At 39.4% G+C, this 27,031-nt stretch overlaps 1 protein-coding gene across 6 annotated transcripts in view; it reads left to right on the forward strand.

The window, feature by feature from the left end:
* The window catches only part of CUNH8orf34 (chromosome unknown C8orf34 homolog), a 470,016-nt gene extending 445,084 nt beyond the window's left edge, over positions 1 to 24,932 (forward strand). For all 6 annotated transcript variants that reach the window (XM_052716420.1, XM_052716411.1, XM_052716412.1 and 3 more), the window contains one exon: positions 15,579 to 24,932. In XM_052716420.1, coding sequence (XP_052572380.1) covers positions 15,579 to 15,721 — 143 coding nt within the window. In that variant the 3' untranslated portion in view covers positions 15,722 to 24,932. The remainder of the gene's footprint in view (positions 1 to 15,578) is intronic.
* Positions 24,933 to 27,031: the final 2,099 nt, after the last annotated feature.

Genomic DNA, 27,031 nt, shown 5'->3' on the forward strand with positions numbered 1-27,031 from the left:
CTGAATGTTCCAAAGGTATTGTTTACAAATGGCTGCTGTTCATGAAACCCAGCTCTAGGTTTTCCAAAAGGTTGTATTTTTATTATCTTGATAGGACTGTGTCCTCCCTTGAAATTATTGCTAATGACTTAGCTGCTTTTTATTTCATGTGTCCACTTCTTAAAGCATAGCACAAAGACATCCATCATTTCTCATTTTCTTTTCTACATCATATTTTGAAATAATAACCAGGTATACAATGGAATAATTTGGAGTGAAATTTCTCTTGGGAGATAATGGCACTGTCTGCTGATTTCTTTAATAAGCAAGCCTGTTTTCAGGTCTGACCTAAGTGCAGATCATCTATTTGGAAGACCACCTATTGAATAACTTCATGGGGGAATCTTCTTTGATATGAATATTTAAGGACTTTGGAGTTTGCCATTTTAATAGCTGTGAAGCTCAAACGAAAAGAATGGAAGAGGTTTGCAACTATACGGACTGTGATATCCAAGCCTCCACTGCCTTCTGGGGGTGGGGGAGGCTACAGTATCTAAACCCCATAATCCACAATATAAGAAACAGCCACTCACTCCATTGTTTAAAACTCAGAGCTTTAGATTGTTGATTTTGTTCATAATTAGTAGTGTTTTCCATTAAGCTGTTATGATCTATGATGACCATGCAGTCATCTCTTCCATTTTGACATTTCCAAATATTTTCTAATATCTCTTAAAACAATGTTCAAATGTGCTTTTATCAGCCTTTGAATCTAAATAGGACCCTAGTTAACTCTTAATCATCTTTCTAATGGAAAACACATTAAAATGAAAATGATTGACAGCTAACCTGAGAACATTACTCAAAGTCCACGTGGATTTGGAATAGAAACCATCTCTTTAATGGTTCTGTTTCTGCTTAGTCTATTATACATCAATGTGAATGTGGTCAGTGGGGCAGTTATCCTCTCCTTGTGCAACACAAGCTATTCTTCATGAGTATTAGGTTTGAAGTGCTGGAAACATAAACCAGCATTCTCACTGGGCTGCTTTTGCTCAATTGTGACATTACTGTAAGATTTGCCAACATGGAAAAAAAAAGTTCAGTAATCATAGGATAATTGAGAATGTTTGTCTGGTTCCCAGCTATCTAGGTTAAATCTCAGGAAGTCTGTGAGACTACATCTGTATCAAGACATTTTCCTCCCTGAACAGTCCTTAACTTCCAGCCAGAACATATTCCAAATCAGGAGAAGCCCAATCATCTGCTGTGTCCAAATGGCTAGGTTGGGCCAGGTCCCAGACTGTAAGTTTGCTTTGAGGAGCCCCAAAATTCATTTTGAGAGTTGGAATGCAATCGAATGGCAGCACAGCTCTTACCTATGCCTCCATCTGTCCTCTGATAGTGGAAGACCTCCATCTGGTGCCTGGAGAAGTGTCCCCCAAAGGCCCATGAATGAAGGTGTGCTTTCTATCTTGTGGTGTTACTGAGATTCCTTGAAATTTTAAGGCATAGAGCTTACTGGTAGGTCTCCCAGTCATTGGGGGCTTCTCTCGAGGAGCATATTAGGACCCCAGCTACCTCCTTTGCCTTGCCTTTACTTCCTAGACATAAGATGAATGGTTTTATCCTCCACTGCTGTCCCACTGCACTACCACAGGACAATGGCAATGGGACCAACCAGTCATGGATCACCTCCAAACTGCGAGCTAAAACACACTCCCTCTTTTTCTCTTTATGAACTGATTATCTCAGGCATTGGTGAGTAGTAGAGACCCATCTCAACACATGACCCTGAACATGTTTCATATGCTTCCAGTCTCTGTACTAGGAAAGTCATCTGCAAATTAAAAGGGGAGATATTGTGATGGGCGAGGAATTCTGTGGACCTCTGCAGTCCATCATGCCAAAATATTGCCTCTAGTCTCTGTATTAGGCACAGGGCATATACTAGTGTGTAGTGGGTGGAACAAGTGTGATCATACCCCTCGTATTGCTTATCCTTCATCGTCTCAACTCTGGATCATAACCGGATATGGGGTCAGTAACTGAGTGAAAGGATTGAAAAAAATGGCAGCATTAAATGGTCTCTGAATGCACAACAACCACAAATGAATTCAGAATCAAGTACATAAGGAATCTGAGACAGGACCCATCAGTGTTCCATTGTGTGACTTCATTGTAACCTTGGTTGCACACACCACACAGGCACATAGCCCCGGTTATGTCTTTAGAGCAAGCAACAGAATCCATGTTTCTGGGCACTCAAAAGTTGTTACTGCATCTGTACTGCCACCCCACACTGTGTAATCATCAAGGGAGGAGATACTTAGATTGCATTATATTAGAATATTTGATTTTTAAAATTGGTGTTTGATTTGCTGACTTGAGTTTTATTTTTAGATTGTCAAATGAATTTTGGCTTGGGAACAGAACAAAATTTCAACAATTTCTGGAAGGGCCTTAAACATATACTGCCATTTAATATTATGTATTTATAGAAATTGGCATTCATAGAACTGATACTTATAAAATCAAAATATTAATCAACTCTTAAAAACATTCATGATTTTCTATTTCTATCTGCTGTATCAATACTGAGCTGATTTGATTCTTTATATAAAAATAAATAAGTACATCCGTTGTGTTACAATTTAAATTTACTTTTGTGTGTGTGTGTGTGTGTGTGTGTGCGCGCGCCCGCGCGCGTGCTTGCGCGCGTGCGTGCACACCCCACCACATGCATGTGTGTGGGCCAAAGTTCCCACCGTATTTTTGGAGACAAAATCTTTTTCCAAACCTGAGGTTTGCTCTTTGGCTACACAGGGAGACCAACAAGGCCCTGGAATCTGCTTGTCTTTGCATAACATTCCGTGTAGGATGACACACATACATAGCACCCAATTTTTATATTTGGTATTAGCTATCTGAACTCAACTACCCAAGGTTTTGCAAAAAAAGACTATCCATCAAGCCACTTCTCAAGCCCCGCTTTATCTTTAATAAAGGTAAAACTGTATGTATGCCAAAGAACTTTTAAAAATACTTACTTGGTAACTATGGTCAGTAAACAGTTGATTTATATACCGATTTTGATACTTACATGATGAGTGTTACATAAAAATGTATGTGGTGAGGCCAGGCACAGTGGCTCACACTTTTAATTCCAGTACTCAGGAAGCAGAATGTAGGCAAATCTCTATGAGTTCCAGCCATGCCTAGTCTACATAGTGAGTTCCAGGCCAGCCAAGGTTACACAGAGAAACCTTATTTCAGAACTCCCCCACCCAACAACAACAGCAAAACAAACAAACAAACAAACACAAAAAAAACAAATAAACAAACAAAACAAAACAAAAACTTTTTTCTTGGGTGAAGAGGGTTCCCAAGTAGAAGTTTAAAAAGCCCAAAGATAATGGCTTTCCTCTATGGAGCCTAAGGAACCCAGCCTAAACTCAAGAGCACTCTTTAATTAATTGCCAGGCTAGGCAAAAACAGTCATCCTTGTTTCAATATTCTTGTAGGATTTTCTCTACCCATTGCTTATATGAAATATAAACCAGTCACACTTCTTAGCTGAGAACACTGGACAAGGAAAAATAAATATTAACAGAGCTTCCAAGGACATTGGTGCTGTAGCATAGAATGCACTGGAATGCTGTGGAAGCTGCTGTGTCAAATGAAGATCTCTGTGAAATTCCACCCAGATGTGCATCCTGCCTCCAGACCAAAGGTGGGGCAGAGCCACTGAGCATGCCTTCAGGCAAGGGTTCTCATTCCAACTTTTCACACACTGCAGCCCTAGGCAACCTCTCCTTTGCAGTTCTTTTTTGACATTGATTTATTTACTTCAGAATATCCTAAAGTTGAGCCTCATGTGTCTATATGCTCTGGAAAAAATCATGGTCCTTGATTCAATTGTTCCATTTGATTTGTGGACTAAAAATAAAAGAAGACCATAAGGACTTCATTAAGATTCTCCCCCTCTCTCTGTCTCTCTGTCTTTGTCTCTGTCTCTCTGTTTTTGTCTCTGTCTTTCTCTCTTCCTCTCTCTCTCTCTCCCAACCCCTCTCCTCTCCCCGCCCACACTTATGGATTAGGAAAGTCTTCTAATTTGGTGGAGTTTAACTGTTCTAAAATCACCTTTATGCCTGCCTCTCACCCCTATTTGTCTCTCTAATCTCTATTTTGCTGTGTGTACAGTCAGCCTGGCCAGATGTTGCCAATTACCCTGCAGTACTTTCATATAAGTGAACACTATGCAGATGTTACCTGTTCATCTTAGAATAAATGAAAATTGCAGAACCATGGATGTAAATAAATGCCAGTGACACATTAGCAAATCTTTCAAAATGATTATTTAAATATAAAAACATGAAAGAGAACAATGTGACTAAAGTCAGCATTGCTACATAGAAATTTTAAGTTGAAAGACAGGCAAACTCAAACTATATAAGAATAAACTAAGGATTAACTAACAAAGACTTTTAGGTACTAGCGTTCTCAGAGAAAAATATTTTTAGATGTGAAAATAATAGTCCTTTGTGGTGCTATCTGTATGGATACTGCAGGTAAAACACATCAGTGATCACAGACTTCTAAAGCAATGCTTAAGACAAAAATGAAGAATATAAGGATTAAAGTTAACTGAGTTCCAGTCAGGAAGGCATTTTCTCTAGCTGAAAGCCTCAGGTCCCATTTGGGTCTTGTTGGTCACTAAAGTCCAGAATACAGATAACAGAGACACACTCCTAGCATTGAGAAACCCATTCAAGGACAGGCCCTCAAGGGCCTGCATCATGAGCGTTTAGACCCTTAGGGTTCCAGATGCACCAAGGCTCTTACCTTTGTTGAGCCACACATTACTCTTCTTTTCAAACTGATTTCTGAGCTCAGTATTTCTTAGTCTGTCGTCTTGTTTCTTGGTGATAGAGAATTGGGATTAAGCAAGTTAGGTAGTAGAAAAAGAAAAAAAAATCTGAAAAGTAATAAAATGATAATCTGGAAAGTTTTTCACGAGGCACCAACAAACAACTCACCCTCTTTCCCCACCTATTCTTGTTATTCCTAATGATTTGGAATTTTTACAAGTGAAACTCTCTGGAAATAGAGAAGTTAGAAAGACACCATGACAGTTATTGATTTGGGGTTTTGATAAGTATAGAGAGCCAATCAAATAACTAAAAGTAGAGTCCTTTATATAAATAGAGAAATGATGCTGTGAAAGCTGAATTTCGATATTTAAAAATATTAATTTAGTACCTTACCATGCATCATATACAGATATTAATTCAAAACCTAAGGGGAGCATTAAAGCTATAAAACTGTCTAGAATTAGAGAAAAAAATAACTAATAAATTTGAAAACATATGTTAGTTATGATACTCAAAAATAATCATAAAAATGAACCATTGGCAAGTCAGGCTTTAATATTTTGTCCAAACTTGTAATTGGGAAAATGAAAAGTCAAGAGAAATTAACACCACTCTTACATCTGAGGAATAAGAAGGTAAAATTGCAACAGCTGGATATTTCTGCAGCCATTTCATTAAAGAAGAACCAAGAGAAGTTGGTTTGCATAGGAAAATGCAAATTAAATCTCACAAAGATACAACTTGACAGCCACTAGTGTGCCTACTCAAAACAGACAACACTGTATGTTGGTGAGGGCATAGGTGGAGAGCATACATGATCTCTCACTGTCACAACATTTGGAATCACTTTGCCAGTTGCTCCTACTTGCACTTCATGGTACAACATAGCTGTGTCTCTCCTAATTGCTTGCCCAAGAAAAAAGATTAGAAATAACTGGGCATTAAAACATATATACAGATGTTTCTTATAGTATTAGTTATAATTACTCAAATCTGGAAGCATTCATGTTATCTATCAACTAATGAGCAAATATACATCATATGGTTTATTCATATGAGGCAATGTTATTAGTAATAAGTAATGAAATAATGATTATATGAGAAACATAGATGAGTCTCAAAGAGAAGACACCGAGGGAAAGCAGCCACTCCTAAAACACAACCCATGCATTTACTTGTATAAAAATCTAAGTTCATAGTGACAGAAAACGCAGCAGCAATTACCTAAGGCTGGTGAGGAATGCAAGACTGACAGAACATAGGCCCAAGAGAAGTGTGAACTTAGTAAGAACCACCAACTGTTCCATTCACAGCTTTAAGATGAATAACTTATAGCTTAATTAACATTATTTTTTAAGTTTATACAAGGCAATTATCTCATAAACATATTTGATTTTGTTTTATAGTCTTAAGTAATAATTAGGAACCAGCAGGATTTCTCAGTGACTAAATGATTCTCCTGCCAAGTCTAAAATCCTGAATTTGATCCCTGGGACAGACATGGTAGAAGGAGAGTATCAACTCTCACAAGTTGTCCTCATGACCTACACACACACTCATGAACACCCATCCACTCACATACACAAGAAGTAAATAAAAAAAAATCTAACAGCAAAGACTGATAACTGTTAGATTACGTTTAAAGAAATGGCGAGTCTTCCATTTCTTTCACTTTTTATTTTTGTACTACAGCATTTTACTGATGATGACTCAGATTTTAACTTTTACTTCTCACAAGATCAGTTACGTAGATGAAAACACTGTGTATAGAAATCTGAGGTAATTAGCATCAAACACCTGATTCTAGATCACATGCTTCTCATATTATTGACTCTCTATAAAACGTTGAGTTTATTACAGCAGCTACTTAAACTTTTCAGGAAATGAAAGTTTGCATGTCTTAGGATGCATCACTCCATGTAACGTAGTGCTTTGCAAATGCACATAGCCAGACACAGGAGAGCTCTCAATGAGTGCAGGTCAGCTCATTTTTACTTTGCCTGTCTATACATAAATGTGAGTCAATTGAATTAATTCCTGGTTATTTCACTCATGATATGGGGAAAGGCTTTTTCTTCTGAAAATAAAAACATCTGAATGAAAGAAAATTCTTCACTTCATTCATGTTGGTTTCACCTTATTAATACCATTTAATAAGTTGCTAATTAGGATCTCTTGAGTACCTACACTGTAATGAGCATAATGCTGTTACTATTTTGTGCATTTTTTCAGAGTTTCATACCTGTATATAATGTATTTTGATTAAATCCACCCACCATTCTTTCCCTATTCCTTCCATGTTGCTGGAGTTATCTCCAGTCCAGCCCAGGCCCGCAGCCACTCAGACCCAAATAAACACACAGACACTTATATTATTCAAACTGTTTGGCCTAATGGCTCAGGCTTCTTGCTATCTAGTTTTTAATAAATTAACTTAACCCATTTCTATTAATTAACCAATTTCTATTCATCTATAAGTTGCAACGTGGCTTGTGGCTTACTGGTGCTTTCACATCCTGCATCTTCTGTCTCTGCCTGGTGACTCCCGACTCAGCTTTCTTGTTCCCAGAATTCTCTGCTTATCCTGACTATACTATATTTCCTGCCTGGCTACTGGCCAATCAGCATTTTATTTATTAATCAATCAGAGCAACACATTCCCCGCATTCCCAGCACTTCCCCTTTTCTTTTTTTTCAAAAGGGAAGGTTTTAACTTTAACATAGTAAAATTACATATAACAGAACAATTATCAAGCAAGAATTACAGTTACAATATCTAGTATATTTATAATATCTAGTCTATTTGTATTTGGCAAAATTAAAGAAGATATTCTATCTATCCTATATCTGTGAGTCTAAGGTGTCATATCTAACTTATCTTTTATCACGACTAAGGAAATTATAACTATCTAGTCTTCAACTACATCAAAGACCCCAGAAGGATATAATATTACCTGAGAAATGGGAGAAGGATGCAAGCAACTTTTGGGAGTCTTGTGAGAGTAGATACAGACAGCTGGCAGCCTGGACAGTCATCCAAAGTTCCTCTGTAAAGTTGGGGCATCTGTCTTCAGCCCACAGGCCTAGACTCTCAGTCACTTCTCTGTGTCCTGTAGAATGTCTGGCAGTTTCCTCTGCAAAGCAGGAACCTGAAGGACCATTTTGCCTTGCAATGTTCAGTGGTCACATTCCTATGGGTCCTGCATGTTCAGTCAATCCATTTTTTCAAGCAGTCGAGGCAAAAACAGTTTCTTGCCCAAATGGCTATTTTGCCAAGAAGAAGATAAACTCCATATGGAATGTCTTCGATGCCCATCCTCCTCTCTGAAGTAAATCAGTGTTGTCAGGAGCAGACATGTCTCACTGTCCAGAAAGTCTAAAATTTTAAAACATTTTAAATGCCATATTCTGTAGGTCTTTGAAGTGTTTGAAGATTACCTGTCTGAAATATATCTATGTATACCTAGAAAACTTAGCTAACATGGGTACAAGTTTGACTATCATAGAAGACTAATTATTAATCTGTACTTAATTATCCATTACAATTTAAGTGAGTTACATAAACAAAATACCTCCAACAAGAGTAGAAATATTTTTACAGTATATATAACAAAATTAAGTTTAAACTTGTATCAATAAACTAAAATCCATAGTAATGTAAAACATTTCTAAACAAGTTTTTGCTCTTTAAAAGTAGGTTCATTAATCTATCTTTTCACCCTATCGTTACCTATACTATCCCCTTTTCTCCTTTAGAAAGAGATTGCATTTATAACCAACCTGTTTTACATAAAAATATTGTTTTTTTTCTCTGTCCCACACCAGAGAGCTCTTTTGACATGGGACAGAATAATCTCTCATTTTTTTTTTAGCAGTGTGATTGGGTTTAGAGAAGGAGTGAGCCAATTCCATCTCCAAAACCAGCTTGGTATTTTTGGGAATTTGGGTATAGCTTCTCATACTACTTCCTGCTGGATGGGGGCACTGTATTCTTATGGGGACATAAAGAAAAATTTAGGATTATGGAGTAGTCTGTGAGGGTGTATTGTCTGAGTCAGTTGCCTTGAAACTGTTCTGGATGTTGGATCATCTGGGCCATGGTGTCATCGGAGACATTTCAGGGGTTCTTGGCTGGTCAAACCTGATGTATCTTAATCTGGAACAAATCCATAGCCTCTTTCTATGGATATGGAGCCTCTTTTCCAAAGCAACATATCCTTACATCCAAATTTTGAAGTCAAAGTACCTTCAAAATATACATATTAGTTTAACTGAGCATCCTTTACAATCAAATGTCTTTCTGCAGTTAAAAATATCAAAGACAACACAATCCAGATTCTATGTGTAATATCTATCTTTACATGGCTTATTTTTTATATTATTTTTACTTTCTCTTTAAAGACTTGATTTTTTTAAAACTTTTTATTTCTTTAATATAACTGTCTATATTACTTTTTTTCTCTCCTCTAAGCCTACAAACATTTTTACACATAATATAAACCATTTAAAGTCTTGTTCCATCTGAATCTGCCTTATTGTGAATCTATTGCTTTAAACTGCATCATTACCAGGGCTAAAATAGCCGCTTTGGCTGGTGACTCCGCCCACCTCAGCTTCCCAACATGGTGGAACTATCTTTACCACCAAGATCACTGCCGACTCTGGGAAGCAGTGGGTCTATGCTTCCATCCAACAGCATATGGCCCAAAAACCTTTTTTTTTTTTTTTTTTTTTGGTTTTTCGAGACAGGATTTCTCTGTGCAGCTTTGCGCCTCTCCTGGAACTCACTTGGTAGCCCAGGCTGGCCTCGAACTCACAGAGATCCGCCTGGCTCTGCCTCCCCAGTGCTGGGATTAAAGGTGTGCGCCACCACCGCCCGGCCTTTTTTTTTTTTTTTTTAAACTAGCAAGAACTATAACCACCATGCAGAATAGTGTGCAGCTTGGAGACACCTCTGTGTAACAAGGTGTAGGTCAAGCCCGCATGCCATGAACCTACCATAGAGTAGCTCAAGCCCGCAGGCTGCAGCTGACTTGAGAGAGACAACTAGGAAGCTGTTTTTAGCTCCATTTTAGAATCTTTTTTCTAAGGTTTTATGTGAAAAATCTTGCCTCACATTCTGGTGCCATTTGTTGCTAGAGTTATCTCCAGTGCAGCACAGACCCGCAGCCACTCAGACCCAAATAAACACACAGACGCTTATATTATTTAAACTGTTTGGCCTAATGGCTCAGGCTTCTTGCTATCTAGTTTTTAATATCTTAAATTAATCCATTTTTATTCATCTATAAGTTGCCATGTGACTTTTGGCTTACCGGTACTTTTGGTACTTTCACCTCATTCATCCTCTGTCTCTGACTGGTGACTCCTGACTCAGCCTTCCTGTTCCCAGAATTCTCTTCTCTGCTTATCCTGCCTATACTATATTTGCTGCCTGGCTACTGGCCAATCAGCATTTTATTTATCAATTAATCAGAGCAACACATTCACAGCATCCCCAGCACTCCCAAAACTTTCTTCTCCCAATTTCACGTGCTCTTTAAAAGACAAACAGAAAACATTGAGTTTGCTTAATGCTGCTTGTGTCTTGTATGTGAGTGAGTACAAGGCCCTCTACTGGAGCATGGGTAGTCTCTCAGGTGCCACATGCTTTTTTTTTTGTTTTTTTTCAATACAGGGTTTCTCTGTGTAGCGTTTGGAGCCTGTCCTGGAACTCACTCTATAGACCCGGCTGGCCTTGAACTCACAGAGATTCACCTGCCTCTGTCTCCCGAGTGCTGGGATTAAAGGCGTACACCACCACCACCCATTGCCACATGCTTTTGAGACATAAAGTGACAACTTCTGTGATTACTGTAAAGGAACAAGAAACATAAATCCCACTTTTAATTATTTATTTAAAATTTTTAATTTATTTTTATGGATGGATGTTTTACCTGCATGTATGTCTGCACTGCCTGAATGCAGTGCCCTGGGAGGCCTGAAGACAGGGTATTAGAGATGGTTGTGAGCCACCATGTAGGTGTAGGTTTGAACCCTGGACCTCTGGAAGAGCAGTCAGTGCTCTTAACCATTGAGCCATCTCTCCAGACCCCAAACTCTAGCTTTAGAAATAATATACTAAAAATATAGACTCAGCTCAGAAAAAAAAATGTTTTTTCCCCTCTTCATATGCCACATTCTCTTTGTTTCTGCCTTCGTCTATTGAAATGTCAAAGCAGGTGTGAGGATATAGAGAGACGTATTGGATGATGCTGGGTAATAAGGAATACAATTTGTTTTCATTTTAAGAACTTTCCTTTTCATTTAATTGTCTCCATTTAGTAATGCAAGATGATTCATTTTCATATACCAGGCCCTTGTTTTGACAACCCTTTATCAAATGACCCTTCTGTTCTCTTTCATTTGGTTTGAATTGACCAAGCTTCACTTATATCCTGATCAGCTCAGTGCTCGCAGAGCAAGAAGGCTGTCTGGAAGAGAGAGGCAGCATCTGTGATTCTGCAAAATGTGTATCATGATCTGCTCGGGAAGCACACTGGTGCCAAGATTACCTGCTGATGAGGTACACTGGTACCAGGATGACCTGCTCACAAGGTCTACTGGTGCCAAGATGACCTGCTCAAGAGGTCCAATGGTATCAGGAAAGATTTTGTCAGCACAGACTCTACAAAAGAGGCTGGTCATTCTTCTTATGAAATGTTTTCAGGTTTTGTGCTACTGCCAGAGGACAATGACAAGGATAGGATGATGAAGACAAAGGTATCTTGGGTGGGTGTGTTCACACATAAAAGCTGTGCTCTGAAGTAGGCACCCCTCGATGAAAATGTAGAATGCACCAGACACTATTGTTGTTTGTTTTTTGTTCTTACTCTTTTGCTCTTTGGGGGCCCCACCACCCAGGTCCCAAATAAATACATGGAAGTGTATTGTTACTTACAAATAACTAGCTTCAGCTTGGCTTATTTCTAGTCAGCTTTTCTTAACTTACATTATCCTATCTACCTTCTGCCTCTGGGATTTTACCTTTTTCTTTTATATATCTTTTCTTTCCTTTTTACTCCGTGACTGGCTCTGTTGCTGAGTGGCTGGACCCTAGGATCCTCCTTTCCTCCTTTTTTCATTTCTCCTTTGCTCCTCTCTTATGTTCTTCTCCTTCTATTTATTCTCTCTGCCTGCAAGCCCCTCCTATAACACCCCCATGCCTAGCTATTGACTATTCAGATCTTTATCAAAACAATCAGGTGTTTCAGGCAGGCAAAGTAACACAGCTTCACAGAGTTAAACAAATGCAACATAAAAGAATGCAACACATCTTTGCGTCATTAAACAAATATTCCACAACATAAACAAATATAACACATCTTCAACTAATATTCCACAACACACTGTATTTATGAAGAAGCTAAATATTGTTTGGTCTGTACAGCAGGGTTTTCATAATATCAATTTTAGTGATTCCATAACTGTGTTTAAAACCATGCAAGATTCTGTTGCAACATAAAATGTAGTGCTTAAGAGAAAAATATTGAGGCTAAATGATGAGTACCTTTTTGGATAATTAATTTACTTTTGATTGTGATTTTCAGTAGTAACTTACAAGTTAAGTTCAAACAACATTGCTGAGCTCACCATTGAAATTATATTTTCATCATGTAGTTAGAAATCTATATGCATTAAATAAGCAGTGAGCAAGTATTTACTGACATGACTTGCAGTTCCACATCTCAGTTGTCAACTGAATGAGATCTAGAACCTTGGAAGACAGGTGTCCAGGCACCCCTCTAGGCCTGTGAGGAATTATCTTGATTAGGGTAATTGAAATGGGAAGACCTAACCACTGTGGTAACACCATTCTCTGGGCTAGGATTCTGGAGTGTATAAAATGGAGAAAGTATGCTGAGCACAAGCAACCCATCTTCCTCTTCCCTGACTTCAAAACCATGGTGGAAAAATGCCTCAAACTACAAGCCAAAAATTAAGCTTTTCTCTCTTGAATTTCTTTTTTTCAGAGTATTTTATCACAGCAATGGACATAACTAAGACAGAGGCATGGTTAAATATTTTAGATGAGCTCACTGTATCTTCAAATTCTTCAATGCTCCAAAAGAGAACATGCAAATATTCTAAAATACTTCTACAGAGCAGGAAACAGAGCCTTCCGAGTTTCTATGGCTTATCCATGCTATTTCTTTCCAGCTTTTCACTCAATCAAATTAATTGATGTTTACTCTAAACATATTAGGAATTGCATTAAGGAAAAAAATTTATCCTACAATTCATAATCTAAATTGGTCAACCTGCTTTCAATTCTTTATTGTTGCATTATCCTTCTGGGCTTACAAAACAACTAGCAAGATGCTGCTGTTTATTTACTTGTCCTGCAAAATCCTAGAGTTCTCCATAATGTAAAGAGGCAAGTTTAAATACGGTTTAAAGAAAAACAAAAGGAAGTCCCAGCAAATACATTCCCAAACTCTCACTACTGGATTGAAGCATGCCTTCAGCTCTTAGGATACAGAATTCATCAGGGATTGAGGTTTATAACATCAAAGAGAATATAAGTAAAGAAAAGACTAGTCTTGCAGTTTTATGGAATTTGTTTCTAGGAAAACACTGTGACTCTTATTTTCAAAATTGCCTATTGTATGTTATAGCAGATTCTATGATACAAGAAAAGATGTAATTATTAGGATCAAGTTTTGAAATTATTTATATTCTTCTTTGAAGACATAATACTTTTATTAATTCTTTGAGAATTTCATACAAAATATTTTGACCATATTCACTCTTATATCCTCCCCCACCTCCTTCTAGACCATCCCAACCTCTCCTCCCTCTCTTAATTTAGTCTCCTCTTTCTTTTCTTCTTATTTTCTATTTTTCTACATTTTTTAAACTTTTTTGTGTGAGTGTTTTATCTTTTTATGTGTCTGTCCATCACATGTGTGGAGTGCACTTGGAAGGCAAAAGAGAAAGTGTGATGCCCTGGAACTGAAGTTAGAAAGAGTTGTGAGCCACCATGTCTGTGTTGGAAGTTGGGATTGAATTTGGGTCCTCCAGAAGAGCAGCCAGTGCACTTAACCATTGACCCATCTCTCTAGCCTGTCTTTCTTTTCTTTCTTTTTAAAAATATATTTATTTATATTTTATTGAGGATAGACTTTTTGCCATACAATGTATCCTCATTACTGCTCCCTCTCCCCCAATTCTTCCCGTACCCTCTCTACTTCCCCATCCACCCAAATCCATACACGTTCTCTCCTGTTAGAATACAAACAGGCGAGGCTGAGAGATGGCTCAGAGGTTAAGAGCACTGGCTGTTCTTGCAGACGTCCTGAGTTCAATTCCCAGCAACCACATGGTGACTCACAGCCATCTGTAATGAGATTTGACACCCTCTTCTGGCCTGTAGACAGAACACTGTATACATAGTAAATAAATCTTAAAAAAAAAAAAAGAATACAAACAGGCATCCAAAATAATGATAATGATAATAAGATCAAATAAGACTAAGTAAAAACAAATAAATCACAGCATAAATATTCAAACAAACAGAAAAAAAAGGGCCAGAGAAAAAGGACAAGGAACACATACAGATGAGGGCGGGGAGGACTGTACAAAGATTGTGAGGTGAAACAACTCCATTTAAACTCAGGACCATTGAGTTTGTTTTGTATTGGCCATCTATGCCTTGCCCTTTCATGTGGTTTGTATACCTAGTGAGCCTCTATGGGAGAAAACTAATTTTTCCTTTGTAAGTGACTGCAATTAATGATAGCTTCATGGTTAGGAATGGGAGCTTGTGTCCATTTCCCCTCTCAGTTCTGGGACTGCATCTGACTCAGACCTGTGCAGGCCCTGTGTGTGATGCCACCAATGTTCCTATGTGGGTCAGTCTTGTTTGTATCTGGAAGACACAGTTTCCTTGGTGTCATTGATCCCTCTGGCTCTTACAATCTTACCACCTCCTCATCCACAGAGTTCTCTGATCCCTGAGGGGAGGGATTTGATGGGGACATCCATTTAGGATGGACTGTTTTAAAGTCTATCATTCTGTGCACATTGTCCAGCTGTGGGTCTCTGCATTTGTTCCCATATACTGCAGGAGGAAGCTTCTCTGACGATAACTGAGCAAGGCACTGATCTATGAGTACAGCAGAATGTGGTTACGAGTCATTTTATTGCTGCTTTCCTTAAATATTCCCTAAGTCCCTGCTTTTATAATCTTTCCACCCCCTCTTCTGCAATGGCCCCTGAATGATGGGAGGGCATTGTGGATGGATGTCCTATTTGTGTCTGAGCTCTCCATTGGCACTTGTTCACTGCACTTTGCTCAGTCGTGAGTTTCTGGGTTAACCACCATGCATTACACAGCGAAACTTCTCTGATAGGGTCTAAGTGTGGCGCTAATCTAAGGATATAAATATATGAATTTCAAGGGCAGTTTAATACTAGATGCATTTAGCAGAATGATAGAAGTTGATCCACCTCTTTGGACTGTGAGTTCTTCAACCATGTGCTCTTGGCCATGTTTAAAGTACTTGGCACCCATTTCCTCCTGTGGAGTGGACCTTAAATCAAATAAGGCAGTGATGATAACTCCATGACATCAGGCCACCATTGCACCCGTGGTCATAGCTTGCCAGGCTGATTGTTGCTGCAGTTCACTGGGTTAACAGCTGGGGAAGACTGTTAACTTTTGTCTCTCACCTTCCTTTACAGCACCTTCCAAGATATGGAATGCAGCCAGCAGGGAAGAAGCTTTTCTGGTCAGTTGCAGCTTCATATCTGCACATCCTGTGACCAACACATATGGTGTCTTCAATCATCAAGCATTTGTGGGCAACACAAAGCAGTGGCAATAGAATGTATTGTTTTGGGAATCTCCAGGAAACCCCTGGCCAATAACTCCAGGGATTGGACTCTGTGCTTTATAACATGCTGTCAGCTGACAACAAAATACTTTGGCAAGTATACTCAACATTAGACTCTGATGGTCTTAAATCTAAGAGAAGTTGGTAACTGCTTTGCAAATGCTGAAGATAAAAATGACATTTTAAGAGTCCAAGTTTTAATCTTTTGGTTGATTATATATGTTGCCCAGAGGTAGAATTTTTAAGAATTATGGGGGTTGAATTTTGTAATTTTGCCAGGAACACGTTCCTGCATATAAATCGGAAGCATTGAGTTGATAGGAATTTGAGAGGTATTTTAGGAGAGAATAAAATGAAGGTATGTGGTGTCTGTTTTCTTCAGGGCATGCTACTTCATCTAGTGAACACTTTAAAAACGTGTTTTATAGCCTATCTTGCTCATCTTCTTGAAAGATAAAATCTAGATGATTCCTTAAACTCATGAATTCACAGAGGGCAATATGTCTTCCTGGGTGTTGCCCAGACAGATGTCATAAATGAAAGAGAAAGAGGGAGCAGCGACAGGCAATGGAAATGGAATTTCAGCATTTTGCATATGTGTTTTTTCAATTGAGATGAATTGGGTTATAGAGTAGGAAGAAAGAAAATAAATTTGTGAATTGGCATAATAGAATGTTTTATATGCACATTACCCACGCAATGTAGGTCAACAGGGTCTTCTCCTCATCTTGGTTAACCTATGACCCAGGAAGACAAAGCCTCATCCTGATAACTCTTCTCCAATAGTAGGAAGCATGGCGGCAGCAAATCTTTATCTAGTTCTTAAAAGTTTTTCATGCAGGATACAGCTCAATCTTGTGCTTGACTACAACATATGGGGCCCAAGATTTGATTTCTGCATCACACACACACACACACACACACACACACACACACACACACACACACACACACACACAGGATGTGGGAAGACAGGAGTGGAAAGGAGAAAGGAAGCATGCAAGCAAGGAAAGAAGGAAGGAAGGAAGGAAGGAAGGAAGGAAGGAAGGAAGGAAGGAAGGAAGGAAGGAAGGAAGGAAGGAAGGCAGGAAGGAAAAAAAATTCATATGGATGCTGGTTGGCTACTGTGCTGGCTAGTTTTCTGTCAACTTGACACAAGCTAAAGTCATCCGAAAACAGGGAACCCCAATAGAGAAAATGCCTCCATAAGATCCGGCTGTAAGACATTTTCTTAATTAGTGATTGATTAGAGAGGGCTCATCCAATTGTGAGTGGGTCACCCCTGTTCCTGGATTCTGTATGAAAGCAGGCTGAGCAAGCCATAAAGTAAGTCACTACACAGCACCCCTCCATGGCCTCTGCATCAGCTCCTGCATCCAGGTTCCTGCCCTGACTTCCTTCAGTGATGGACTGCTACCTGAAAATGTATGAGGAATAAACCCTTTCTTCCCCAAGTTGCTTTTGGTCATGGTGTTTCATCACATCGATAGAAACCCTTGCTGAGACAGCCATACTTAACTCTGAAGAATCTGAGGGTGAATGATTCTATTTTGTGCTCAAATGCCAGAAACAAGTGATTAAAAGAATCACTGGTAACTCTGACAGAGTTGCACTCATAGTCCAGGCAGGATCTGGAAAGCTAATTCATCATACGTCAGTCAAGTTTTACTCTAGTGATCTGAGCTTCAAGTGAGGTGGCGGGGTGCTTGCTGTTTCTCTCTCATCATGCAATCAGCAACTGTGGTAATTTTCTTTTTAAAAAATTGTTTTATTATATATACAGGGTTCTGCCTGCGTATATTCCTGAATACCAGAAGAGGGCACCAGATTTCATTTTTATAGATGGCTGTGAGCCACCATGTGGTTACTGGGAATTGAACCCAGGACCTCTGCCAGTGCTCTTAACCTCTGAGCCATCTCTGCAGCCCAACTGTGGTGATTTTCAGTAGGGAAAGGAAGTGTTTCTCAAATAAAATGATCTTTTCCTAATATTTTCAAAAACTTCCATAAAACAGGTACAAGGCATAAATATGAGTAGGCACAAGAAAATCATCGAACTCTTCATTTTCCACAGGTAACCCTCTGAAATGCAGATCACTCTGTTTGTGGTGGGGCAAGCTGTGGCCAGGTCGTGATCCTTAAAACAAACTAAGATTTATGTAATATACTGGATGAGTTTAATAACTGTTACACCTTTAGGTAACATATAGGAACCATGGCTCCACAGCCGCACACCCAGCAAACCTCTTCTGCTTCATGAAAACATGGTCACAGATGACATGTGATAACGGAATGGGTATTTTATCAACACCTAAGCATTCAATAATTTTCTCTGCCTTCTTGGTAGTATGAATGTGATTTTGTGCAAAAATCTATGCATAAAGGGTAGCCTACACTACATGGGATGGATGCAAAGAACACAGTAGGGAACTGGTAAGATATCTCAGCAGCGAAGAGTTTGCCACAGACGTCTGTGAACCGATTTCACTCAAATCAAGGAATCCACATAAAGGTGAAAGAACAGGACTAATTCCCCAAATTGGGCCTCTGACTGCCAAGAACACCAGTGTGTGTGTGTGTGTGTGTGTGTGTGTGTGTGTGTGTGTGTGTGTGTGTGGTGTGCACGCGAACACAGAAACACACCACTGTACACACACAGAAAGACACAAATAACAATTATAATAAATGTGTTTAAACCACAATATGTCTTTCAACAAAAATGTGAGCTTGAATGGAAAATTAGCTTATTTTCTGAAATATTTTCTTGACTGAAGCAAAATATAGCACTTGAATTTGAATTATTATCTCTGAAAGAAAAGATAAATAGATACTCTAGAGTGAGTCTGTTAACATAATTATCAAAGTTAAATTATGTCTGTTAACATAATTTTAAAGTATGCTTTCTCTTTCTAATGGCTAGTATATTAGTCAGGGTTCTCTAAAGGAATGGAACTGATAGAATGAACATTATATAAATATATGTATTTATGTGTGTACAAACATATATATGTATGTGTGTATATGTGAATATAATTTAAGTCCCTTATGTTGAAATAAGAACAACAGTTAGTCTGAGAGTCTGAGAGTCTCACATGTTAGCTGGGTTTCTCAGCAGTCCCAATTTGATACCAAAGCCTGGGAAGGTTCTTGGAGAGTTGCTGGTCCTTAGTCCATGATGGAAGCCTTGAAATGCTGGTTCTAATATCAGAAGGAAGCGAAAGAGGCAGCGGCAGCAGCAGTAGGGTGGATCACCTCACTGATAATAGAGGAGGCCAACAGGGCAAAAGGTGAATAATCTTCCTCTGCTGTGCCCTGTTCATCTGGACTGCTTCCAGAAAGTGCCACCCTCATTTGGAGAAGGTCTTCCTACATCAATAAAGGCAATTCCTCAGTTGACTCTTCCTCTTCAGGAAATTCTAATTTGTGGCAAGTTGACTTAGAAACCAAGTCACAGCCATCACTGGAAGGAAATTCAGTGTCAAAGTTCTTGCACTTTCTTACGGTCCCATCAGGTCGAAATATCAGAGCACACCCCTACTTTCTGTGGTTAATTTTGTGCAGAAATAGGAGAGAAGATAATAGACCCAATATTTTAAGAACCTAAAATCCTGTCAAGAAGTTTAGTGAGAGTTGTGAGATGGCAGGGTAAGTGGTGAGTCAATGTTTGGTTTGTTTTGTTTTTTAACACAAAGCCCTGTATCCTGACAAGGAAACTCAACAGAACACACACTTTCTTTTGATTTGGAGTCAGAGGAGGCCTGGGTCTATGATTTAAAATTTCCTAGTTCATATTTCACTTTATAGAAGTTGGCAAAGCTATTTGCATGTGTACATGGGATTAATGGAGGGAAGTCTTAATTGAAAATTCTAGGATACTGAACATAATAAAAACTACGAATCCCTCACAGCTCTTTGAAAAGTTACATAGGTTCTGAAACCAAAGTCTCCTTAGTCCTAATCTCTTTGTGTTTGTGTAAACACAGAGGCACACTCATACACGCATGTACACACATGTGCACACACACACACACACCCATCCCAGGGTACTGAATATCTTAAAGGGGAAGAGGACACATCCTAAGGGTGCAGGTTATCAGCAGGAGATTCTGATTGGTGCTAAAAATGATGAAGAAGTGGCAGCACAGGAAACTTCTCCTGGAGGATGCCAACATTTTTGACATTTTAGTGGAGACAATGTAAAGCACAGGTGGTGTGCTTTTCCATCCTTTTCCCCACATTCTATACACACAGAAGCAGTTAGCCACTGAAGTCACTACTTGAGCATCACAGCACAAATGTTCTCTGATTTTCCTGGTCATTTTATTGATGGGGACTTTTGTTCTTTATGATTTAATGATACCATAAATTAAATTGAAAAACTGCAACTTTTAAATGACCTTAACTTATCACGACAATAGGAACAAAATGGAGATGAGATACTCTCTTTAAAAAATCTTGTTCGGAATCTGTGGGATTGCTGTACAGTGTGAACAAAAATTCCCAAGGAGATGCTGGCTGCACTTGCAAGTGAACCACCTACAAGGCTGACTAACTCATCAGAGCTTCAGATGTTGCAGGTCCAGGCCTAACTACACATCATCTCAGACTATCTTTAGTCCCCTTAATGCCATTTGCCCCCTTCCTCTATACCTGCCTGAACAGCTTTGTGACCATTAGGTAAACCATTTGGAATGCCCAAGAGATCACCAGATTTACAACTAACTAAAAGGCTAAAACTATTGTCAGATATCACTTGAGGCCTATAACATGTTTCCCCATTTGCTTTAATCCACCTATTTAATGTATTTGAAAAGTGCCTTGATTTGTGACTGCCTTTGTTGTGTTATTATAAAAATTTTCCAATTGTTTCCATGTTGGAACGTGAAATTTGAAGTACCAAAATCTGTGTTCCTGGGACATGATTATTTATATTTGGCTTTAGAATAAATAATCTCTTATCCTCCCTCCCCAACAAAGAATCTGTTAGATGGTATATACCCAAAGGAGTTGACATTCTGTGGGGAATATTATTTTAAGGTATGTTACTTTTTTTTAATGTTGCATTTGTTTAACTCTGTGAAGCCGTGTTATTGTGGATGTCTAAAACACCTGATGATCTAATAAAGAGCTGAATAGCTAGTGGTGAGGCAGGAGAAAGGATAGGCAGGGCTGGCAGGCAAAGAGAAAAAATAGAAGGAGAAATCTGGGAGGAGAAGAAGGAGCCAGAGAAGGAGGAGGACATCAGGGACCAGCCACCCAGCCACCCAGCCACCCAGCCACACAGCAAGCCAGGGAGCAAGAGTGAGATTACAGAAGTAAGAGAACGGGAAAAGTCCAGATGCAAAGGGTAGATGGGATAATTCTTCTTTTCAGAACTGTCTCTATGGAATATTACAGAGGTATAGCATGATTCTAGCATCGTGCCTCAGGACTTCTATGATCCCAAGCATATTTCCTGCTTCACCTTTGAACATCAATCCAAGAGAGGTGTTTGGTAGTTTGAATGTAATTAGACCCCATAATCTCATAGGGAGTGGCACCATTAAGAGGTGTGGCTTTGTTGGAATGGGTATTGTTACAGTGGCCTTGTTAGAGGAAGTGTGTCTGAGCTACCTTTAAAAGCAGACCATGCTCTCTTCTATCACTTCTCTTCCAGGCGGGACTGTGCGCCTCCCTTTTCCTTCACTCTCTTAAAGTGGGTTTTCTTATATTTTGTGGTCCATTCTCACTGCCTACTAAGTACAACACTGCAGACCATAAGAGGACATCAGATCCCATGGGGCTACAACTATAGATGCTTGTGAGCCGCCACGTGGTTGCTGGGAATTGAACTCAGAACCTCTGGAAGAGCAGCCAGTGCTCTTAACTGCTGAGCCATGTCTCTAGCAGCCTGCCATCCCACCATTTAGAAAGCTGAAGCAACAGAATTATCATAGGTTTGAGGCAGTCTGTGCTAAATAGTGAGTTCTAGCCCAGCCTGGGCTATAGAGTGAAACTTCATCTCAAGAAAAAGAGGGTGTGTGTGTGTGTGTGTGTGTGTGTGTGTGTGTGTGTGTGTGTGTCTTGGAGAGATATGTCCATGGTTAAGAGCACTTGCTGCTCCTCCAGAAAACCAGAGTTTGGTTCCTTGTACCCGTGTTGAGTGGCTCACAATCACTAACTCCAGCTCCAGGAGATCTGATGTCCTCTTCTGGTCCCTGAAACTACTACTACTACTACTACTACTACTACTACTACTACTACTACTACTACTACTACTACTCCACACACACACACACACACACACACACACACACACACACACACACACCCCACAGGATGATGATGATGATGATGATATAAATAAGTTTCTAGACACATTGTTCAAAACTCTCAAAGAAATGGTAATAGCAAACAAGAGGAATCTAATCAAGAGAATAGTTACTGTTGTTAACAAGTTTTCACATTGCTTACCATTACTCTGCTGTACAGCACTTGGTGGCTTTTGTTCTCAGCTTCATTTTCAACAACCCTTGTATAGCAGTCAACTTTGAACAGATTGGTTTACAAGTCAATCAGGTAACAGCTTCAGGGCAGAAGTCTGACAACTGACTTGCGCCTGTTAAGAAATATTAGGGCTACCTCACCCGGTCTACTCTGTGATGCGGCTCACTGCACACACAGACACCAGTCAGCTTTGTACTTTTTGCATTGCCACGTGCAGACTGGGTCTCAAGGAAACAGCACACATGCAGACCACTAGATGTTTCAGTCGCTGTGAGTAATAGGACACCCTCTGTACTGGTCTGGACAATCTCATGTTGTTTTTTGTTTTCCAGCATCTGAGAAATTCTGGAAAGTTTCTTGTTTGCTTACAAGCACAACAAAAGGATTTCAGATTCTCTCTCCCCACCCTTCTTGCCCTCACTCTCTTTTGCTCTTACACACACACACACACACACACACACACACACACACACACACGCACACACACACACACACACACATGATAAGCCACCATGTTGGAAGCAGACACAGATACTAATATATATTTTGTATTTCAAAATAGATGACTGCATACATATAAAAGTTCATTCATAATACATTAATTAAAGGACAAAATAATTTTGAAATAAAACATGACACACATATTGAAACAAGTATGTTAGTCCCATTGTTCCAAAGTACAATCAAAATGCTACTGTACTTCTAGGAAATTAATAATTATAGACTATTCCATAATTCATAAATTTGGAGAACAATTAGAACTGTCTTTCTATTGTTTGAAAGTATATATACATATAAGATACTTATATCTTGTGTAATTGTTCATTTTGTCAACTTGACACACATTAGAGTCATGTGGGAAGAAGGAAACTCAACTTTAAAATTGCCCAGATCAGATTGGCCTGTGGTCCTGTCTGTGAGGCATTTTCTTAATTAGTAGTTGATGTGGGAAGGCTCATCCCACTCTGGATGATGCCATCGCCAGGCAGTTGGGCTTGGGCTGTAGAGGAAAAATAGCTGAGCAAGCCACTGGAAGCAAGTCAGTAGTTGTGTTATTCATGCTCCTCACCTCCAGGTTCCGGCCTTGAATTCTGCCTTGGCTTCCCCTGATAATGGACAGTAATCTATAAAGCAAAGAAGCCTTTTCCTCTCCAAATTGATTTTGTTTGTCTACAACCAAAGGCCCAAGCTAGGACATTTTGTTAGCTTGAAAGTAGGGTTCTTTTTTAAAAGCCCAGAACATTTAGATTGTTTTATTTCATGATATTTGAGGTTGTGTAGTTAACTTTAATTGCCAGTTTTACTGATGTTAGAATCATCTAGAAGACACAACTCTGGGCATGTCCATAGGGGATTTGTAAAAAGACTTAATTGACAAGGGAAGACAGATCCTGATATAAGGGGACATGATCCTGCAGGCTAAGGTCATGTGTTAATGAAAAGGGAAGAGGAAAGAATAAGCTGAATGCTGGCATTCATCTCTTCGCTGACTGTGGATCCATTGTGACCAGTTACCTCATTCCTTTTCCACCGTCATGGATTGTGTCATCAAACTGTGCGCCAAAATAAACCTTCCCTTAATTTGCATTTATCAGGTACTTTATCACAGCAATAAGAAAAGTAATGAATATAATATCCATATGCACAGCACTATAAATTGCATATACTTGATTAGTTGATCATTTAACCCCAAGAGAAAACTATCTGGGAAATTCCCTGTAATGTGTTTTAGTCTGTCTTAGAAATAAAAATTAAGCTTATCTTACGTTGGATCTGAGAGATGTAGTGTATCATGTTGAGTTAACTACAAAGGAAGCCCATGTAGAAGCCTCAACCAGAGAGCAAACAAACAATCCCCCTTAAGAAAACCTAAGTATCGTAGAGCCAAATCAACAGTGAAAACAAATATGTTTAAAATCCTGAATTGGGGGCTGAAGAGATGGGTCCCCAGAAAGAGCACTTGCTGCTTTTCCAGAGGACCCACGTTCTCATCCCAGCACCCATAAGTCCAGCTGCAGGAGGACTAACACCTTCTTCTGGCCTGGACACCCACACACATGTAGTATGCACAGATTCAGACACATACACCTTGGTAAAATTAAAGATCAATCTTTGTCTAACACCTGAGTCATTCTCTTTGTTTATAAAACTGTATCCCAAAGCTTACTGTAAAATTCTTAAATTTCAATCGTCCTGAAAACAGTTCTTTCCTATTGATGTTCAGCCTATCAGTGTTGCAAAGGTCAGTGCTCCCAAGCTTGAAAGGGGAAGTAAATCAAAAGAGGAGGGAACAGAAACGTGTGGGGTAAGGTAGTCACAACAGAGGTGTCAAGATCAGAGTTTCCCATGAGGCCTGCCTATTCTAGCCAAGTCCTCTCTGAATATCCAGAGGAGTCAACTCAGCAGAGAGTGCCATCAGGATGTCACTTCAGAAATCCTGCTCCATCTCCTGGCAAACACATGGAAAGTCTTAATTGTAAAATCCTTCCTTTCTATCTCTGCCTTTCTTGGTTTTGGTTTGTTTGCTTACTTTCTGGCTTTCCTTCCATTTCCCCATTTTGCAAACACACTATTTACTTTTATTTGACCTGAATTTTGTGAACATTCAATGATTTTTCTTCTCTTGGTTCTCTCTGCTCCTGATTTTAAATCTCTTGCTTGTACAGAATTCTATTGCTTTTACAATAAAAACCTCTGGTTTTGCCTTCATCCTTAATTCTTCCTCCCACATTCAATTATATAAGTACTTTATTTTTCCGTCAAATGTACACAATCTTTGTTCACTAGGACTAGACTTCTACCAGCTTTGGGCAAGAATTTTTCCAAGACATGACATAAAAAGTGGCAAACTTGGCACCTTGCCATGAGAAAAATATACAGTGTCCACAAATAACACAGACTTCATAATATTTCTGTCAAATGAGGTGGGAAGCAGTCACAGATATATATGGACCAACAAAGCAAATTCTGGATTTTATTTAACACAAACCAAAAAACCCCCATGCTTTAAATCATGTAACAGCAGCAAATGTGTGTGCATGCATTAATGAAGACTCTTTTACACATTACAAGCGATGTCCTGGGGTGAGTTCAGGTGACTAGAACAGAATTAGTACCACGGTAACATTTTACATACAATTCAGTGCTTCTGAAGACAGAGTCCAGCAAAATAGCCCACTTTTAAAGGGATGGTTGAACTGGAACAGGGAGGGAGGAGGAATGCAATGAAAGAGATACCATGGTAGAGAGAGACATCATGGGGATAGAGAAAAACCCAGTGCTAGAGAAGTTGTCAGGAATCCCCAAGGATGACTGCAGGCTGGGCTACTAGCAATAGTGGAGAGGGTCCCTGAACTGAACTGGCTTGCCCCAGAGATCAGACCGGTGAATACCCTAACTGTCATCACAGAGCTTTTCTCCAATGACTGATAGAAGCAGATGCAGAGATACACAGCCAATCACTAGACATAGCTCCAGGAGTCCAGTCAAAGAGAGAGAAGAGGGATTCTATGAGCAAGTGCATCAGGATCATGACAGAGAAACATGCAGGGACAACCAAACCAAACTAGAGGGAACTCATGAAAGTTGGATCAATGGCTGTGGAGCCTACATGGGACTGTACTAGGACCTTTGCACGGTGAGACAGTTATGTAGCTTGATCTGTTGGAAAGCCCCCTGGCTGTAGGATCAGAATTCATCTCTGGTGCGTAAGCTGGCTTTTTGGAGTCCACTACCTATGATGGGACACCTCGTGCAGCCTTGAGGCATGGGGAAGGGTTTGGAATTGCCTCTACTGAATGTGCCTCCACATGGGAGGCCTTGCCTTCTTGTGGGAGAGAGTGGGGGATGGGTTGGGAGGGGAGACTTGGGGGGTGGGAGGAGGGAAGAAGGGGATCTTTGATTAGTGTGTAAAATGAAAAAAGATTTTCTTAATTAAAAAAATAATGAAATAACAGCCAAAAAAAAGAAAGTAAAAGAAAATGTTAAGTCAGGAGTGTGCCATTGTTTGTGTTCACTGCACTGTCTGATTTTCCCTCCTTAATGTCTGCACACATGTTCAGAAAGGATTATTTTGTATTATTATTATTTCTGGGTATTTGTGTTCAAATGTTGGTCATTTGGGGGGAAACATTTTCTTTAATAGTAAATTTAATTTATGTTCTGTTAACATGTCATCCTACACTATGGCTATAACTCACTTTTAATTTCCACAGCAATCTCTGGTATTTATATAGTTCACATGTGAGCTATATACACAATACCTTTAAAACAACTTATTTTTGTCATTTGATGACATGAATTTTGTGTATGTGTTTTTGTGCTATATGTGTGCTTCTGTGTATGCTGGTAAACACACATGTGTCAGGGGTCAACATCAGATGTCTTCCTCTACTGTTTTCCACTTTTTTTTCCTTTTTAAGATACATTCTCTCAGTGAAATCAGACTTCCTCTCGGCTAGGCTGGCTGAATAATAAGCCCCAGGGATTCAGGTCTCTGCCTCCCAGCACTGGTGTTAAAGATGCCAGCTGTTGCATTCAGTTTCTAAAGGCATCTGGAGATCTGAACTCAGGTCCTCATTCATTGCACAGCAAGAACTTTCCAACTGAGTCATTCTCCCAGCTCTGCCAACAGCATGAATTTTAATGATATTTTTGGGTGTCCACTATGTACACACTAAAATTAGCTCTTGAACTAGCTTGGGGGTGTGGTGGGCATGGAGTTTCATGAAAGACCATTATAGGGCCTCGGCTGTTATAAAAAGATCTATAATAGCCTCTATGTAAAGGTCAGGTAGGTAAGCTAAAGCGTCCAGT

This window comes from Peromyscus californicus, unplaced genomic scaffold, assembly GCF_007827085.1.
Source record: "Peromyscus californicus insignis strain IS unplaced genomic scaffold, ASM782708v3 Scaffold_5__1_contigs__length_169319896, whole genome shotgun sequence".
Classification (NCBI taxonomy): domain Eukaryota; kingdom Metazoa; phylum Chordata; class Mammalia; order Rodentia; family Cricetidae; genus Peromyscus; species Peromyscus californicus.